The 20,107-nt window shown below is 41.4% G+C and overlaps 1 protein-coding gene across 1 annotated transcript in view; it reads left to right on the top strand.

Annotated features, from left to right (window-relative positions):
* ddx43 (DEAD (Asp-Glu-Ala-Asp) box polypeptide 43) overlaps nucleotides 1–20,107 on the top strand; it is a 32,951-nt gene continuing 12,844 nt past the window's right edge. Inside the window, exons 1-3 of the mRNA XM_062059506.1 lie at nucleotides 1–393; nucleotides 7,359–7,414; nucleotides 20,039–20,107. The exon at nucleotides 20,039–20,107 is cut by the window's right edge and continues 49 nt beyond it. Of these exons, the coding sequence (XP_061915490.1) occupies nucleotides 84–393; nucleotides 7,359–7,414; nucleotides 20,039–20,107 (435 nt within the window). The 5' untranslated portion in view covers nucleotides 1–83. The remainder of the gene's footprint in view (nucleotides 394–7,358; nucleotides 7,415–20,038) is intronic.

Raw genomic sequence — 20,107 nt, 5'->3', positions numbered from 1 at the left:
TGGTCTTGAAAGCATCATTTTGATTGACGGCTAGCGGGCTACAGGTGCGTTAGCGTGCAAGCTGGTTCGGACCCAAGTAGAAAATGTCGGATTGGGAGGAGGACGAGCTGGCAGCGAAATCGGCACCGACTAAATGGAAGCCTCCGCCAGACGCCCCGGAGAAGAAAAATGTTTCGTTCGGTGTACGAAACGGAACCAAATTTGGAGGTTGGAGGCCGAGTGGAGAGGACGACGACAATGGCGGCTTGAGACAAAGTCGGCAAAATGAAGGCCGCTCTTTTTACCGGAGCGCGGATGGCGGAAACCCGGGACGACGCACGTCTTATGGCGCCAACAAGTCCGAGTCTGCCGTCACCATCACTGTGGAAAATGGCTTAGTGGGAAGAATTATTGGTATGTTTATTTCACTTCGCATAAAAGCATAATGGACCAGTTCGAAGTTGGCTTCTGCGCATGTCTAATTTGTCGAGGTCAAAGGTCTGGAGGGATCAACAAACGCAGCGACTCCGTACTTCAACTTCTCAGTTCGTGGTTTGTTTTAACACTTTAGCGTGAATAGTAAGATGTATATGTCTGATTTTTTGTTTATTCCGTGTCGTGTATATTTTTGAATATGCGCAGTTGTGGGATGTTCTAACAGTCAGTGGCGGGCCGTGCGTTTCCCAACTAGGCCTTCAGTGATCTCCGACTTCAATGATTACTTCTTAAAACAGTCTTTTTCAACCACTGTGCCGCGGTGTGTGCCGTGGGAGATTCAGATACAGTTTAACCTATTTGGGTTAAAAATATATTTTGCAAACCAGTAATTATAATCTGCAAATATTGTGCCGTTGTTGAGTGTCGGCGCTGTCTAGAGCTCTGCAGAGTAACCGTTTAATACTCTTCCTTATCAGTAGGTGGCAGCAGGTAGCTAATTGCTTTGTAGATGTCGGAAACAGCGAGAGGCAGCGTGCAGGAAAAAAGGTGTTTAATGCTTAAACCAAAAATAAACAAAAGGTGAGTGCCTCTAAGACAGACCTGGGCATTCTGCGGCCCGCGGGCCGCATCCGGCCCTTTGTGCGTCCCTGTCCGGCCCGCGTGAGGCCAATTATAAATTACAAAGTAAATTTTAAAAAGTATCTATGTCGAGTGTGCAATACAACGGTGCTGCTTTTGTTTTGAAAATCGTTATTTGTATTACTTCCGTGTGGACGTATGCGTGTGCGTGATTGTGAGTGAATGTGAACAGCTGCAATCACAAATTACAAAATAAAGTTGAAAAAACATCTATGTCGTGCGCGCAATACAACGGTGCTGCTTTTGTTTTGAAAATCGTTATTTGTATTACTTCCGTGTGGACGTATGCGTGTGCGTGATTGTGAGTGAATGTGAACAGCTGCAATCACAAATTACAAAATAAAGTTGAAAAAACATCTATGTCGTGCGCGCAATACAACGGTGCTGCTTTTGTTTTGAAAATCTTTATTTATATTACTTCCGTGTGGACGTATGCGTGTGCGTGATTGTGAGTGAATGTGAACAGCTGCAATCACAAATTACAAAATAAAGTTGAAAAAACATCTATGTCGTGCGCGCAATACAACTCTGCTGCTTTTATTTTGAAAAGTATTATTTATGGGCGTGTGTCCGTGTGTAACCTGCGAGTGAAGGTGCACATGCAGCGACAAGTGATGCACGGTTTACACCCGAGACGCTAAAAAGAGAAAAGTTGATGACGAATGCCGTGTTTTCAACAAGACATGGACTGCCAAGCAACGTTCCCTCTAAGGTGCGTGCCTGCGCAATTGCGCACTGATCAAGCGTCCGCTGCGCACAGCAAATATATGCCGCGCACCAAATCAAATCCCATCTGAATTCTAAACAAAATAAACACATTTATTCTGTGTAATTTTGCAATGCAACTCTGAGTGACAGTGACAACAAGCGGCCCTAACGGTGTTCGTCAACACCGTTCAATTATTGTAACGTCTATCGAGATGCTTCGAGGACAGGAATTATATTGATCACTTTATTGAGCAAAACTGTTTATATTCGGACATAACCACACCAAAAACATGAGTAAAACACTTCTATCTCGAAAAACTAGTCATTTTCTGCCGTACAAACCAGGCCAAAACCAACTTGTCATCTGTCACCAACACGCATACCACTAAACCACTGGTGCGTTTATGGCCACACAAAAAGTCGGACAACTCAAACACCACACAAAGTTACACTATGACTCCTCAGTCATACGTGTGCTTATTTTACTGTCATTTATTATTAATGTTAATTAATTTATATTAGTCATGGAATGCTGTTACACACACTATTTTGAAGTATTACTATTATTATTAATTATTATTATTATTATTTATCTTACCGTATATATCAAAAATAATATTGAGCAAAATTTAATTGAAATATTGTCGATGTGGCCCTCCAGCAGTGCTCGGGTTGCTCATGCGGCCCCCGGTAAAAATTAATTGCCCACCCCTGCTCTAAGAAAAGGCATTGAAGCTTAGGGAAGGCTATGCAGAACGAAACTAAAACTGAACTGGCTTCAAAGTAAACAAAAACAGAATGCTGGACGACAGCAAAGACTTACTGTGGAGCAAAGACGGCGTCCACAATGTACATCCGAACATGACATGACAATCAACAATGTCCCCACAAAGAAGGATAAAAACAACTGAAATATTCTTGATTGCTAAAACAAAGCAGATGCGGGAAATATCGCTCAAAGGAAGACATGAAACTGCTACAGGGAAATACCAAAAAAAGAGAAAAAGCCACCAAAATAGGAGCGCAAGACAAGAACTAAAACACTACACACGGTAAAACAGCAAAAAACTCCAAATAAGTCTGGGCGTGATGTGACAGGTGGTGACAGTACACCTACTTTGAGACAAGAGCTACATTGATGGATGGTTGGTTATGCTTTAAAATCATTTCCAACAATTGCAACAACGATTTTTTACTGTCAACTTAGTTTCGTTTTTTAATGATTTCTGCTGCTGGTGTGCCTCCGCATTTTTTCAATAAAAAAAATGCGCCTTGGCTCAAAAAAGGTTGAAAAACACTGTCTTAAACTACCTTAATTGATGTCACTACATGACCATTGCTGAAGAAATACTCTACAGGAAGACATTTATACCCCACTGGGCATTGAAACACATCAACAGTATACAAAACGGGTTATTTTCTGGCGCATTTAAAAATCGATTAAAACGCATCAGCAATTAAAACATATACCGTAAATTTCTCTGCTTGGCTTATGCAACTTCCGGTCAATAAAGTTAGATTCAAAGTAGGGCTGGGCGATATGGCCTTTTTTTAATATCTCAATATTTTTAGGCCATGTCACGATACACGATATATATCGCAATATTTTGCCTTAGCCTTGAATGAACACTTGATGCATATAATCACAGCAGTATGATGATTCTGTGTGTCTACATTAAAACATTCTTGTTCATACTGCATTATTATTATTATTATTATTATTAGTATATGCTTATTTTAAACTTTCATGCAGAGAGGGAAACCACAATAGAGTCAATTGACCAAAAGTGTATTTATTAAACTGTTATTAAGCAGTGGCACAAACATTCATGTCATTTCAAAACAGAAAGTGCAAGATTGTCAGAGACATTTTAAAACAAGTTATGAGTGCACTTTTGTGAATGATGTCACTAAGATGACATATCAAAACAACACTAAATTAAAGTGCACTTTTTGTACAGAACGCCACTACAATAGTTTAAAACAAATAAAGTGCACTTTTGTGCATGATGTCACACAAGATATTTTAATAACTGTCAAATAAAAATGAGCTGCATAAAAGGAAATCAAATCGCTATGTGGTAGGTTACTGCGGACGTAATCTCCTTCTGTTGTTTACTATTTTTTTCATACGCTGTTGATGTGGAAATGGTTGCCTCGGCATTTTGTTGGTGTGGCACCGAACGGAGATATTGACATGCGGAGTAAGCACTCTTCATTCTCTAGCGGGTGACTTTTCAAATGATGCTACATATTAGCAGTAATGCTACTTTTTGTAGCAACGCTTTTGCCCCACACTTGACAAATTACGGTTGTTCTGTTCGACATATTCCCGCTTGAAGCCAAACCACCGCCAGACGATGGACCCCGTGCTGTTTTTCTTGGGAATTAATTCTTCCTTAATTTTTTACCAGATTCGCACCTTCTTTTTCTTGTATTTCCACTCGCACCACAGCTAACGTTACCCATGCTGCTACCTCTCTGGTCCGAGAGGGCGTATACGTATGTGATGTATGTAAGAAGGTGCACTCGTTTTATTTCTCTGTGAGAAGGAGAGACAACAAAGAGTGAGAAACGCCCGCAGCTAAAAGCAACTGCGTGAGAACGTCCATCCATCCATCCATTTTCTACCGCTTGTCCCGTTCTGGGTCGCGGGGGTGCTGGAGCCTATCTCAGCTGCATTCGGGTGGAAGGCGGTGTACACCCTGATACTCGAATATCACAAAATAGTAATTTTCTATATCGCACAGAGACAAACCCGCGATATATCGCCCAGCCCTAATTCAAAGTACAGACTTTTCAAATATATATTAACTGCCCTGACCACATGATGGCGACAAATACACATGTAACAATGGTAATTAAATGACAAGCATGACACACTTTAACAACAAGAGTTTACAACTTCTAGTTGTAACAGAACAGCTACTGGCAACAACTTGTGATCTGATTCGGGTATCGCAACTGTCTCTCAACTCTGTGTTCTCAAATTCATCCGTCAACGATCCCGGTAAGTATCCAATCACAGAGCGCGTAAATGTCAAGATCAATGTTAGGCCATCTACAAGGCCTTACTGACAACAACTCATACATGCCTATATCAAAGTACATGTTTGTAACTCCAATAAGGCTGCAGCTAACGATTATTTTTCTATCGATTAATCTATAGATTTTTTTTCTTTCGATTAATCGGTTAATCTATAGATTATTTTTTCGATTCATCTATAGATTATTTTTCCTTTTACCGATTATTTTTTATTTTATTTTATTTAAAATGAAGATGAAAAAATAAAAGTAGGCCAGTTTTTTCAAAAGGCATGGCTTTTATTTACAAAAAAAACAAGTATGGCCACTCAGTCAACATTGACGACAACATGACAAAATATTCTGTAACAATGTAAACATTTAAAACTTTTAACATTTCACAAAATTAAAAGTAGCTTATTTGCTTTTTAATGTGCAAATATAAAAGTAAACATCCAGTGCAAATCTTAATATTCTGCAATAGTATAAGCATTTCAAAAGTAAAAGTATTGCTTATTTTGCTTTAAAATGTGCAAAAATAAAGATAAACATCCAATACAAAAAAGTGCAAAACGAAATATTTTGTAACATCAGTGTAAACATTTCAACAATATTGAAAGTATTGCTTATTTGCTAAAATGTGCAAAAATAAAGATAAACATCCAATACAAAAAAGTGCCAATCTAAATATTCTGGAGCACTGTAAACATTAAGTATTGCTTTTAAAATGTGCAAAATAAACATCCAGTCCAACACAGTACACAATAACCAATTCTACTCATTCCAGTGAGTGACTAACAGTTGTAATGAAGAAAGGTTAGCATGTCTACTTGCTTTGCTTCTTTTCTTGTTTACAATATTCCCAGCAGCTGAAAATAGGCGCTCAGAAGGGGTCGATGTGGCTGGAACTGAGAGGTAATTAGCCTTCACCTCAAACCAGGACTGCGAGCGAGCTGAGCTGCAGTTTAAGTTTCTAGAAGGTCAACGGGCTCATAGTGATGTTACTAGTAGTTGACTGGGAGGTGTTTATTATCATTTGGGGAGAGTCCGCTGCCTGATGCTCACCTGCTAAACACCTATCTGCTCGACGCTGAAGCGCTGACTACATGCGCTATGAATACGCACTGCTGATTGGCTGATAATGCTTCGTGTGTACCAATCAGATGGTTGTGTGGGTGGGACAATGCTGCGTGTGTACCAATCAGATGGTTGTATGGGTGGGACAATGCTGCGTGCTGAGACAGAGGCAGAGGAGCAAAGCAACTTGTTAAGACTTTAGCAGCTAAAGTTAGCTTTAGCTTAGAAACTCGTTCGGTACACCCCCGTACCGAACCGAAAGCCCCGTACCGAAACGGTTCAATACAAAACACATACCATTACACCCCTAGCAGATACAAATGACACATTCATGTTTTTGTGTAATGATGACAACGTATGCTAACGCGGACGATTGACTAGTTGATGGTTGATGGTTTTCTTTTCAAATGTTCGTTCATAGCCGTTGTGCTGCTATGGTAGGCCATTTACGCTCGACACAGTGTGCATACAACAACATTATTAGGCTGTGTATTGAAATACTCCCACACTTTTGACGACTTTTGGCGTGCGTTTTTCCCCCTCGCTCGCACAGTCTGCTTTGCGCTCCGCCATGACGGTAGTGTGACGTAAATATGCGACGCGTCGACGCACAAAAACGGCGTCGACGTATTTACGTAACCGATGACGTCGACGCGTCGTTTCAGCCTTAAACTCCAAGGTGCATGCATATATCAAAATACATGTTTGTAACTCCAAGGTACATGAATATAGCAAAGTACATGTTTGTAACTCCAAGGTACATGCATATATCAAAGTACATGTTTGTAACTCCAAGGTGCATGCATATATCAAAATACATGTTTGTAACTCCAAGGTACATGCATATAGCAAAGTACATGTTTGTAACTCCAAGGTACATGCCTATAATCAAAATACATTTTTGTAACTCCAAGGTACATGCATATATCAAAGTACATGGTAGGTGGCCAGAGTTCATGCCATCCTTTTCAATTACCCAACCGTCAGAAATGAGAGAGGGTCTGGCAAAAAGTTAAGTGTCTTTTACCAATAAAGTTTTTTGGTAGTCCTCAGCCTTTTCTTTGTTCACCTCTTGTCCGGTTTTCTTGGCTTTTACTCCCATTTCCCACGCAGCAAAAGCCCTGGAAGCAAGATCTTTTTTTATTTCCAGACGCCTTTAGTCCACAACAACGCAAATGGTCTTATAATGAGTCAACACTCCATCGCATAAAATACTCAAAGTTGACATTTACTTCCAAATCGGCACCACTCGATAATAAGGAAGCCATTTTCTGGGTTTGTTTATCCCTCTCGATCTATAACCTGTCAAAAGAGTCTCGCGAGAATAAGCCTGCTGAATCCTCGAACCGGTCCATTTGTCTGTGAAATGACGACTAAGCTAGCTTGTAGCTAGGCTAATCTTGGTCATTATATACTTATTGACTTTTTTTTTACTTCTTATTACAAACTAATCATGCCTATGATTATTATTGTTTGTTTAAATTGCCTTCTAGGACGCGGAGGAGCCAAAATTCGTGAACTAGAGGAGAATTCTGGCGCAAGATTAAAGGCAAGTTTGACAAGTTGTAGCGCCAACACAGTGTTCGGAATAACGGCGTTACTTGTATGAGTAACGAGTAATCTAATTACTTTTATGTACAATGCACAGGGCTGTATGCAGAGCTTTTTCAGTGATAGCATTGGGGCCATTAAATGAAAAAATTAGTAGAAAAAAGTTAGTAGCAATATGAAATGTCAAAAATATCACGACTTCATAATTAACACTGAATGTACACGTGTACACTCATACATAATCAGGCTTCGAATTTTAACTTTTTAAAGTCAAGGCAAGTGTTGCCTTAAAGGAGGACTCATATTAGGACAAACATTATCTTCTTTTGAGGCAGGAGATTTATTTTTTTATATATATATATATATATATATATATATATATATATATATATATATATAAAAATATATATATATATATATATATATATAAAAATATATATATACATCTACATGTGTGTGTGTATATATATATATATACACTGCTCAAAAAAATTAAAGGAACAGCTTTTTATCAGGGTATGGCATGAATTCAATTGCACTTTTCTGATAAGGTTTTGGTCAGGTACGTGGCAGAGGGGGTTGTTAATCAGTTTCAGCTGCATTGGTGTTGATGGCATTAACAACAGGTGTACTAGAGGGGCAACAACGAGATGGCCCCCAAAACAGGACTGGTTTTGCAGGTGGAGGCCATTTGAAGTTCCTCCCTCTTGATCTTTTTTAACTGTTTTTCCACAAGTGTTGGCTTTAGCTAGAGTCATTATCACGACTGAGAGCATGAGGCGATTTCTTAACCCTCCTGAAGTTGCGCAGATTGTCCTACTCCTCCAGGATGGCACATCCATGCGTGCTGATTGATTGATTGAGACTTTTATTAGTAGGTTGCACAGTGAAGTACATATTCCGTACAATTGACCACTAAATGGTAACACCCGAATAAGTTTTTCAACTTGTTTAAGTCGGGGTCCACTTAAATTGATTCATGATACAGATATATACTATCATATATACTATCATCATAATACAGTCATCACACAAGATAATCACATTGAATTATTTACATTATTTACAATCAGGAGTGTGGAGGGGGGGTGGGGTGGGGATATGGACATCAAGTAGTGGACATAGAGAGAGAGAGAGAGAGAGAGATCAGAAGGCATAAGAAAAAGTATCTGCATTTGATTGTTTACATTTGATTATTAGCAATCCGGGGAGGGTGTTAGTTTAGGGTTGTAGCTGCCTGGAGGTGAACTTTTATAGCGGTTTTGAAGGAGGATAGAGATGCCCTTTCTTTTATACCTGTTGGGAGCGCATTCCACATTGATGTGGCATAGAAAGAGAATGAGTTAAGACCTTTGTTAGTTCGGAATCTGGGTTTAACGTGGTTAGTGGAGCACCCCCTGGTGTTGTGGTTATGGCGGTCATTTACGTTAAGGAAGTAGTTTGACATGTACTTCGGTATCAGGGAGGTGTAGTACATTTTATAGACTAGGCTCAGTGCAAGTTCTTTAACTCTGTCCTCCACCTTGAGCCAGCCCACTTTAGAGAAGTGGGTAGGAGTGAGGTGGGATCTGGGGTGGAGGTCTAGAAGTAACCTGACTAGCTTGTTCTGAGATGTTTGGAGTTTAGATTTGAGGGTTTTGGAGGTGCTAGGGTACCAGGAGGTGCATGCGTAATCGAAAAAGGGTTGAACGAGAGTTCCCGCCAGAATCCTCAAGGTGCTTTTGTTGACCAGAGAGGAAATTCTGTAGAGAAATCTCGTTCGTTGGTTAACCTTTTTGATTACCTTGGTTGCCATTTTATCACAGGAAAGGTTAGCCTCTAGAATGGAACCTAGGTAGGTGACCTCATCTTTCCTGGTGATGACACTGTCACCTACTTTTATGGTGAAGTGATTGACTCTCTTAAGTTTGATGTGGGACCCAAACAGGATGGATTCTGTTTTACCCAAGTGGATGGATAGCTTGTTGTCAGCGAGCCAGGTGCAGGTTCTACAGAGCTCAGCACTGAGGATTTTCTCCACCTGTGACTTGTCCTTGCCGGATACCAGCAGGGCAGAGTCATCCGCAAACAAAAACAATTCACAGTCACATGCCGATGACATGTCGTTTATGTATATTAGGAACAGTAAAGGTCCCAATATACTGCCTTGGGGGACTCCACAGCTCACCGAGAGGGGGGGGGACACGGTGCCGTTCACCTCTACCACCTGCTCCCTCCCCTCCAAGTAAGACTGCATCCAGCTCCAAGAGGTTTTGTTAAATCCGATTGCTCTGAGCTTATCCAACAGTATAGCGTGGTTAACGGTGTCAAAGGCCTTCTGAAGGTCCAGCATGACCATGCCGCAGTATTCGCCCGCGTCCACCTCATGTTTGATGTGGTCGGTCAGATAGAGAAGGCATGTGTCAGTGGAGTGGTTAGTTCTGAAGCCGGATTGGAATTTGTACATGAGTTTATTAGTGGCAAGGTAACTATCGACCTGTTCATAAACTATTTTCTCCATTACTTTCGAAATGGAGCTGAGAATAGAAACAGGTCGGTAGTTGCCAGGTTCCAATTTGCTTCCTTTTTTAAAGAGGGGAGTTACTCTTGCTATCTTAAAATCTTTTGGTACTTGGCCTTGTGTAATTGATAGGTTTATTATGTGCGTGATGATCGGGGCAATGATGGAGGCAGAGTCCCTGAGGAATCTGGAGGGAATATTATCAAGGCCGGTGGCCTTGTTAGGGTGGAGCGCGCTCAATTTTTTAAACACCTCATCAGCTGTGACCATTTCTAATTTGAAATCATTGTTGGATACTCCTAGCTTTCTGTAGAAGGCTTTAATGTGTTCTACACCAAAGCGACCAGAGTGGTGGGACAGCTTGTTGACAAGAGTTGCAGCTATGCTGGTGAAAAAGGCGTTAAGTCTGCTAGCTACCTCCATTTTGTCTGTAATGAGGGAGTCACCCTCCTTGATGTTGATGTTGGTGAGTCTTGTTTTAAGTTTCTGGCTGCAACCAGGAAGCTGGTTGTTGAGAATTTTCCAGAGCTCACGTGGCTTATTCGTGTTTTCCTCTATTTTGTCGTTAATGTAATTTTTTTTTAAGGATTTAGTCAGGTTGGTTGACTTATTTCTTAATTTATTGCATTGCTTTTTGAGAGTTGAAAGGAGTAATTTGAGGTTGATATTATTGGGTTGTTTATCTACTTCTGTTTTACATTTTTGGTATTCAGAGTATTTCCTGTCTCTGTCTTTTATGGCAGCTAATAGGTCCGGATTCATCCATGGTTCCGAGCGGGCTTTGATCCTGACTGTTTTCACGGGAGCCATGTCATTTAGTATCTTTAGGAACGCCGTTTTGAAGCGATCCCAAGCGACATCGACCAGGTTGCTCGCGAGCACAGGGGACCAGTCCCACTCATCTAATTTTAGATTGAAATTGTCATTGGAGTATTTTTTGAGGGATCTGGATTGGGCTGTTATGTGGCCATTGGCTTTAGGTTTAGCTATTTTACGGGTGCAGAAGGTTAGATAGTGGTCGCTAAGACCACAGATCATGACCCCACTATTTTTTATTTTAGGCCGGTCTGAAGTGAGAATGAGATCTATGGTTGATTGGGTGGAATCACACACCCTTGTGGGTAGCGCTATTAGCTGGGAAAGACCGTGCAGATTACAAAACTTGCTGAAGGATCTGAAGACAGGCGCATCTTTGCGTTGAATATCTGTGTTCAGATCCCCAGTTATAATTTTCTCCATGTTGTCTGTCCCCGCCAAGCATTCTTCCAAAGCCCCATAGAAATCACTCTGATTAGGGGGTCTATAAACAGTCCCTATTAGTACCGGCTTAGCATTTTTAAATTTGATTTCCGCCCACACAGATTCCAGGTTATTGTGGTTAAGATCAGTGCGAGTTATGTATTTAATATCCTGGTGAATATACATACAAACGCCCCCACCGTGTTTATTCCTATCCTTTCTGATAACCGAAAAGTTTTGTATTTCTATCTCTGAGTCAGAAATACTTTGATCAAATTTGGTTTCAGAGAAACACAAGATTTTTACCTTCGTGTTGAGGAACATTTCTCTGATTTGGTCGAGTTTGGCTCCAGAGAGGCTGTTCACATTAAGGTGGATGATGTGTAGTCCACTGGAACCAAAAAGAGCATCAGAGTCCGCTGTGTTGTGGTACTGACCAGAAAAATTGTTGGTTATTATTGCTGTTGCAGTTGAAGAGCAAGGAGAGAGAGGAGAGAGAGGCATATTGATCGTCCTCCAGGTGAAGGGGGAGGGAGAGAAAGGGGGAGGGGAGGGAGAGGGAGGAGGAGGCCAGGTAGGGTTGCTGGGGGATGGGTTGGGTTTCCTTTTGGCGGGCTTTTTTGAAGACAAAGAGAAAGAGAATAACGAAAATGCTTGTGTAAAGGCGCCTCTAAATCCTGTGTATGGCGCGTCCTCGGCCGTCCGGGACCGGGGAGAGGTCGCGTGGACCCCCGCCATCTCGTGCAGTTCCCCGCAATCACCGATGTCTGGGTCGCCGTCCACCGCAGCCGCCGCGTCGTTCACCTCCGCTGAGTCGCTGCCTTCTCTGATGACCGGGTCGTCCTCCGCCGCCGCCGAGCCTCCGACCGTGTCGATGAACGGGGCGAAGTCCTCCGCCGAGCCGCCGACCGCAGGAGCACAGGTGAGCTTGAGCTGAGACGAGCCGGTAGCCGAGTTAGCTTCGATGGCGACGCTAGCAGTAGCATTGCTAGTCTTCGCCAGTCGGGACAACATTAACCGTGTTGTTGCAGGTCCAGGGTTGAGTTCAGTGTCTCCTGATAGTAGAAGTAATAGTAGTATTATTGACTTTCTGTCTATCCTTCCAGTCAGGGGCATGTTTCTTCTGCCTCGATGTGCAGACAAGCACGATGCTAACACGTTAGCTCCGAAGCCAAGGTGCTTCGCCGATATATTGTCGTGGAGATAAAAGTCACTGTGTATGTCCATTTCGCGTTCTCGACTCTCATTTTCAAGAGGGTAGAGTATCCGAGGAGGTTTAAAAAATAAATCCGTAATCCACAGTAGAAAAAGGAGGAAGTGTGGGATAATCCGAGCAGTTGTTTGGATTCCCGATCGGGAGCGGAAGAGGGTGCGACCGCTCATCTCGGCGTCTCAGTACTAGGTCTGATCAAGGTTTGGTGAAGCTGTTGCAAGAAGATTTGATGTGTCTCCCAGTACAATCTCCAGAGCATGGAGGAGATTCCAGGAGACAGGCAGTTACTCTAGGAGAGCTGGACAGGGCCGTAGACGGTCCTCATCCTATCAGCAGGACCGATATCTGCATCTTTGTGCAAGGAGGAACAGGTTGAGCACTGCCCGAGCCCTACAGAATGACCTCCAGCAGGCTACTGGTGTGAATGTCTCTGCCCAAACAGTCAGAAACAGACTTCACGAGGGTGGCCTCAGGGCACGACGTCCTGTAGTGTGCCCTGTGCTCACTGCTCAGAACCGTGGAGCTCCATTGGCATTTGCCATAGAACACCAGAATTGGCAAGTCCGCCATTGGCGCCCTGTGTTTTTCACAGATGAGAGCAGGTTTACCCTGAGCACCTGTGATAGATGTGAAAAGGTCTGGAGAAGCCAAGGAGAGCTACGCTGCCTGCAACATCATTCAGCATGACCCGTTCGGTGGTGGGTCAGTGATGGTCTGGGGAGGCATTTACATGGAGAGACGTACAGACCTCTACAGGCTAGAGAACGGCAGTCTGACTGCCATTAGGTATTGGGATGAAATCCTTGCACCCATGGTCAGACCCTACGCTGGTGCAGTAGGTCCTGGGTTCCTCCTGGTCCACGACTATGCCCGGCCTCATGTGGCAAGAGTATGCAGACAGTATCTGGAGGATGAGGGAATTGACACAATTGAATGGCCCTCATGATCACCTGATCTAAACCCAATAGAACACCTCTGTGACATAATGTTTCGGTCCATCAGACGCCGCCAGGTTGCTCCTCAGACTTTACAGGAGCTCACTGATGCCCTTAAACAGATCTGGGAGGACATTCCACAAGACACCATCCGTCGTCTCATTAGGAGTATGCCGCGACGTTGTCAAGCATGCATACAAGCACGTGGGGGCCACACAAGATATTGAAAATAATTTTGAGTTGCAGAAATTGAATTTAGGCAAAATGGACGATCCTGCCACATCATTTTTTCACTTTGATTTTTGGGGTGTCTATATACTGAGCCCTCTGAAGGCTGAAAACTTTTATTTCCATCAAAAGATGTGGCATCCTTTTGTTCCTGAGACATTAAACTGTCCATATCAGTATAGATATCCGACATTTTTTTTTTTCACCATTGAAATCGGATGTGTTTTCAAAGTGTTCCTTTAATTTTTTTGAGCTGTGTATATACATCTACATGTGTATATATATATATATCTACATGTGTATATATATATCTACATGTACTATCTGTTAGGGCTGGGCGATAAAACAATAACAATATATATCGCGATAGACATGTGATCAATATCAATAGAAAATGGGGTCGATAGAACGTCCGATAATTTCACTTGAGTTCTGTTAGAAAAAAATAGGAAGAAAGGCGGAGCCGGAACCGCACGGCATTCTGGAGGGTGTAGGCAGAGGAAGGGCTTGGGCCTCTCGACCTATCACGGCCGAGCCTGAACCGCAAGGCATTCTGGGAAATGATAACTGGGGGGAAAAAAAAGCAACAACGGCTAGCTGACGACGAGGAGTGAAACGAAACGGGAATATGAGCGCGGCAGCACGAGAGGAAATTGTAAATAAAAAAGGAAACGTCACGTCACCAGTTTGGCAGTATTTTGGATTTTTTAAAATCCGATACGAATCAGAGTAATACTGTCTGCAAACTTTGCAAGGTCGTCGTCCCGACCAAGTCTGGGAACACGACAAACTTATTTTACCACCTGAGCCGCTCTCACCCGCTGGAGTACAGCAGTATCAAACAGACACAACCATCTACATCAGCCGGTGCAAGTGGAACAGCACCGAAGCGGCAACAACAGACCACCATCGTGTCGATGGTGGTCTGTTGTTGCCGCAGACAGTATTACTCGGCAGCAGTGCCATACAACAAAAATTGAAAACGTTATAAAGAAATAACGGATGCAGTGGTGTATCAATTAGCGAAGGACATGCTACCGCTCAGCATAGTTGAGAAGTCCGGGTACAAGAATCTCATACACGTGCTCGACCCCCGTTATGTTCTACCTGGCCAAAAAAGCACTTTTCCAAGACAGCTATTCCTAAGCTTTACACAATGTGCAGGGAATCCGTGGAAAAGGAGATACTGAAGTTGGTTTGATTTTTCCATAAATGACTGAAGAGGTTAACAGGTTTGTTTTGTCACAGATGTTCAGACGCAAGTTTATTCCGATGGTTACAATATTCTGTAAGACATGTTTGTTTCTGCTTGCTTAATGTGACTGTTATTTATTTGCATATATTGTTACCAATATGGCTTTAAAGCCTGAGTTGTACACTACTAATTTCTTAATTACAATACTTTGCACATTTTGTTGGATTAAGCATTTATTTAATGTCAATATTTGCACATCGGCCAGTATTTTCATTTATTTGACTGTGTTTCATAATGCCGACCTCGTTCTAAAGGTTAAAGGTTATATTTAAAATAAAAGTATTTAAATTCAGCCTTTTTTCTCCTGGTCTTTATTTAGAATATTTTTGTATTTATTTTTATCAATAATTATCGATATCGACTGATATGAAACACTTATATCGTGATACATTTTTTAGTCATATCGCCCAGCCCTACTATCTGTACATGTAGACGAAGGAAAAACACGGGCATGTCTGGATGACTTGCCTTCATATTTGCAGTGTTTACCTCCGAGTTACGAAACCGCTTTATTATGAAGCTGGCTGTGGCGCGTTCTTTCTGATGTCACTTCCTGTGTGGGCGTGGTCTTTCTGGCATGACTTCCTCTCCGAACTCACTTTGTAAACGATCAATGAGTCCATACAAAGCTAAGTGCTGGAGATTCAAAAATTACACGGCCGACTTACCTGTGTAAAAATTTGTCCGAGGAGGGGGACCTTAAACGCTGGTTTAGTGTGGCTGAAACGGGGCTTAGGCTAAATAATTATTTGTTTAAGGGGTTAAACAACTTAATGTAGACATGGCCTGAAACCCCGCTCCCCACTGTGCATGAAGGAGGAGGGGGCGACAGCTCTGTAGCGCACACAGAGTGACACTTCCGCATCAATCACTTGTCCATTTGGTTATGGTTTAAGTTTATTTAAATCATGCTATACAGATAGGCGAACATTTTACTCTATCTTGATCAACTCTGGATTAAATTATTTTGGGAGCAAATGCGATGAAAGGGTTAAAATCTGTATTTGCATTTGTTAATTTTTTTTTCCTAAACTCGCACATCCTATTTTTAGTCGCAAATGCGACTTAAATGCTCGCACTGTACAGTGCTGATACAACACTGTTACCAATACGTTTGCCGTAACATGGCATGCTAATTTTGATGTGGTTTTATGTCAACAAGACAGCCTCCGAAGCACAGCAAGTTCAATGCAGGAAGTAAGCTTTTAATAGTGAAAACGGCACCACTCTAACTGAACATGATATTAGGGCTGGACAATTCATCAAATTTCGATTTTGATTATGGCTTCTCACAATCATAAAATATAATAATCAAAAAAAAAAGATTGATGGGCCGTGAAGCGTGCATGCAAATTCCGGTCCTTGTGACGGTGAAATGGATGAGGAAAATAGACCATGTGTGCTAAACGTTTGAGATCTATTCGTGGTTGCTACTTTTTATTTGACAAAGCGCTAGTATGCCCACTCAACAATTACTAAACTCAACAAAAAAGTAAGGAATATTAAATTCGCGTTGATGTAATCATGGACAAAATCTCACAATTGGGCAATAAAACTAAAATCCGCTGTTCAATGCAGAATATTGCGGAAATTGACTTAAATATAAGTGAAATTTTGTCATTTTGGGGAGAAGAAACGTTTGTTTGGGAAAATAATGTGTCCGGGACCGTTTGTTCATCACTTAAACAGTTAATCGCCCCGTCCGCAACTAAAACAATGTGGAGACGGTCACTTGAAACAGTGATTACCCCAATGAAGCTGTCAACCACCCACCTCCTCTTCTCATTCCCCATTTTGCAATCCCACACAACCAGGTCCAACACCATACCAGCACTGAAGCAGCTCCGATGGATGTAGCCTACTGTTACCACTCTACTCAGGTTTTTTGTATCATGGGATTGCTCCATCTAGTCCTACAATTAAACTGAACTAAGCTAAAGCTAGCAAGGACAATCCATACACCCACAACACATCTCATTTGCTTGTGTTGTTGTCAACAACATCATCTATGTAAGATCAATGTACAAACAGTACAGCAGTCGCAACTTGAGCGGCGCTCGCTTTTTCTTTTTTTTTTTTTCTTTACTCGTCAGACTGAGTACAGCACATTTTCCCCCTTCACAATAATAGCGTGGTGCGCCATATCCGGTTTTACTGCGCCAACAAAATAAAGGTTTCAAAAAAGTACCTTACAGAAAAAAGTATGATGTAGATATGATAAGCTTCATTTTTGATTGCTGCCTTTAGTAAAAGCTAACTCTTTTAGGTTTTGCTCACATTTGTTTTCTTTTATTTGGCTTTTCGAAACACTCGTAGCAAACATGTGTTTAAGAAATACAAAAAATATCAGGATAATACTTAAGAGGGAAATAATAAACGTTAAAAGTATGTCAAACAAACCTTTAATGAAGTGATCACTGCAAACTCTTGCATTCTTCAACTCTGCTTCCTGGGACTGGAGTGTGAGCTGCATGCTTTTTTTCGTTGTTTTAAAAAAAATCTTGCACTCTTCCGCCCTTTTCGATTACCGGCGTCTGTCCTTTTCGCAATTTAAACGATCCGTACAGCCGAAAACAACAAAAGCATAGGGCATTTTTGTCTTTAAAAAAGGCTAAATGGTGCCCAGTACCCATTGAGAACAGAGCTAACTTTATCACCACACATATTTATTGGGAAGGACGTGAGCGGGACGTGACGGTAGTAAAATCCAAGCAATTGGTATGGGCTGATCTCGCTCATGAATGATCGGAATCAGTAGCATAAATCCTTGATAGGAACATCCATAATTACTATGGTATCAAAAACTGCATGGTTGCCCAAATTTATATCGTATATCATCTAAGTCCCTCAACCCTATCAGAAAGTGGAATTCTCTAGCAGGAATTATTGAACCCGATTAGACATATTGTCCAAAATGCATTTTTTACCCCACTGCAATGTTGGGGAAATGTCTGTACACACCAGTGTAGTTTTAAAACAATATGTCGACATAAAACCATTCATTGGATGGCTAACACCAAATGTCTCGTTAGATGGCATTGAAATGCAGTGCAAAGTAAGCTTCAAATTAAAGGCATTGCAGACAGTATTGACTTTTATTGTACCACAGCAACTAACAAAAAGCAGCCATTGCTTTATTTTAGGTTGTTAGGCACAGGAAGAAAAAATTGTCTTTGTAGTCAAGACATACTCTACATTTACAAAAACAGCTCTGTTAGATGATGTATGAAAACACAAGAATCTAAAAGTCTACGCTGCTTAGAAAGGAAGGACGCGAGAACGAGAGAAATGGAGGAGCAAAAAACAGACTGAACAGGAATATTTTGGTTAAACATTAGGAGAGGGAGTAATACAGCATCAATCACAAAATAAAACCCATTTGGAGGGTAACATTTGACCAAAAGACAAATGCAATATAAATTCATAATCTTAGGCATCACAACAGTTCTTGTCTCATGGTCTAGGAAGTGTGGGGGTCGATGGAAAAGGAACCAAGCAAAGCTATCTTTGCAAGGCCCTAAGAAGATTAACATTTTATTAAAATTTTAGTTCGACAAGAGATTACTAAAATATACACTTTTTACCGTAACAGTCGACAACCACTTATGTCACTGTGAAAGGGTTCCGCTGTATTATTCATTATAATCTAAACAAAAACAATAATTGCTTTGCCGACTATACCACAAGGTTGAAATGTAGTATTTTTCATTTTTAGATATATGTGACCTGTGCTGGCAAAATGAGTCACAATGAGGAAATTTTAAAAACTGAGTTATTGTTATTTACACATTCTCCATCTAAAGACCTTCAAAATGATACATGGTTTGTTGGAATCGGACAGAAAATGACCGAGTTACATCCGATTGAAGTCGACCAAGTTTGAGGGTCCGTTTTGAGAAAAACCATCTTAAAGTTTACTGTTCCAGAACAGAATGTTCCAAAACAAAACTCCATAGCAACCATACCTTAAAAGTCCTTGTAGCAACACCAAAATTGGTACAATTAAAGTCAAATCCCATGTCTAAACGAAAAATATATATTCAACTCTATTGAAAATGGTTATGTACAAAAATTTTAACACTGTTATGTCACAGTTTTTTTGTTCACTGGTCAGTTTGTCAGCTGGTCAGCTGTCCGTAATATTCCTGACCAGCAGCACTAAGAAGATTCGCCGACTGCAGTGAATTTAGCGCACTTGCAACCGCCTGTGTACCCTCTCCACCTTCTAAATCCATTACGGAATGTAAAACAGTCTAACTTATCCACAAAAATAAGTTAAAGTTAAAGTACCAATGATTGTCACACACTAGGTGTGGTGAAATTTGTCCTCTGCATTTGACCCATCCCCTTGTTCACCCCCTGGGAGGTGAGGGGAGCAGTGGGCAGCAGCGGTGCCGCGCCCGGGAATCATTTTTGGTGATTTAACCCCCAAATCCAACCCTTGATGCTGAGTACCATTTTTATAGTCTTTGGTATGACTCGGCCGGGGTTTGAACTCACAACCTACCGATCACACAATTAAATGTTGGAAAATCACCTTTTTTCACCAAATATTCTGCTGGAATTACTGTGTGTTGTTTTTCATCAGGGCGCTGCCATGATACCACAATGCACCGCGCGGGGTGATTCAACCAATGAGGGTACGCCTCACAGCGACCGGTTAGCAACAAGCCGGATTTGTTTACGTCGTGACAAGTTTAAAAACTCGAATTATATTGGTTCAGAATGGCGTCATCGGGAATTCCATGCTCATTTTTAGAAAGTAGGTAAACTTGGCGTCACAATGATAGCAAATATGGCTAGGGGGATTCCCCCTTATTGCCGCCAGTGAGCGTTGAAAACACTTGATTTTCTCAAGGAATTTTAACACAAGGACTAATTTCTGAAGACATACCTCGTACAAAACCTTCAAATAAAGGTGATTTAAGATGTTTTCTTGCTATTTCGATGATTGGGATCGCTAGATTGTGGCTTTATGGACTCATTTTTGTGAAAATCTCAATTTCAACCAAGATAAATTTTTTTCACTTATTTGCCTGTAGGTCAAAATTAGCCTGTGCGTATTCCGACTCATTTTGCCAGCACGGGTCACATATTTGAACTGTTTAGCTCACTGCTTGGTTTTGGCAAACCTTTTTTTAGTCAACATTCTCATATTAATGCATTTGTTTGTTGTTTAGTGGTTCTGCAAGATAAGCTAAACAATGATTGCATTAAAAGCAATATCAACAGTGCTGATTTTGATGCGGTAGATCAACAAGGGCGATTCTGAGGGCGAGGTGGTCATCCTGGGACCTCCTGATGCCCAGCAGAAAGCCAAA

This window comes from Entelurus aequoreus, linkage group LG09 (assembly GCF_033978785.1).
Source record: "Entelurus aequoreus isolate RoL-2023_Sb linkage group LG09, RoL_Eaeq_v1.1, whole genome shotgun sequence".
NCBI lineage: Eukaryota > Metazoa > Chordata > Actinopteri > Syngnathiformes > Syngnathidae > Entelurus > Entelurus aequoreus.
The sequence above is the reverse complement of the archived record's forward strand: the minus strand, read 5'-3'. Positions and strand labels throughout refer to the sequence as shown.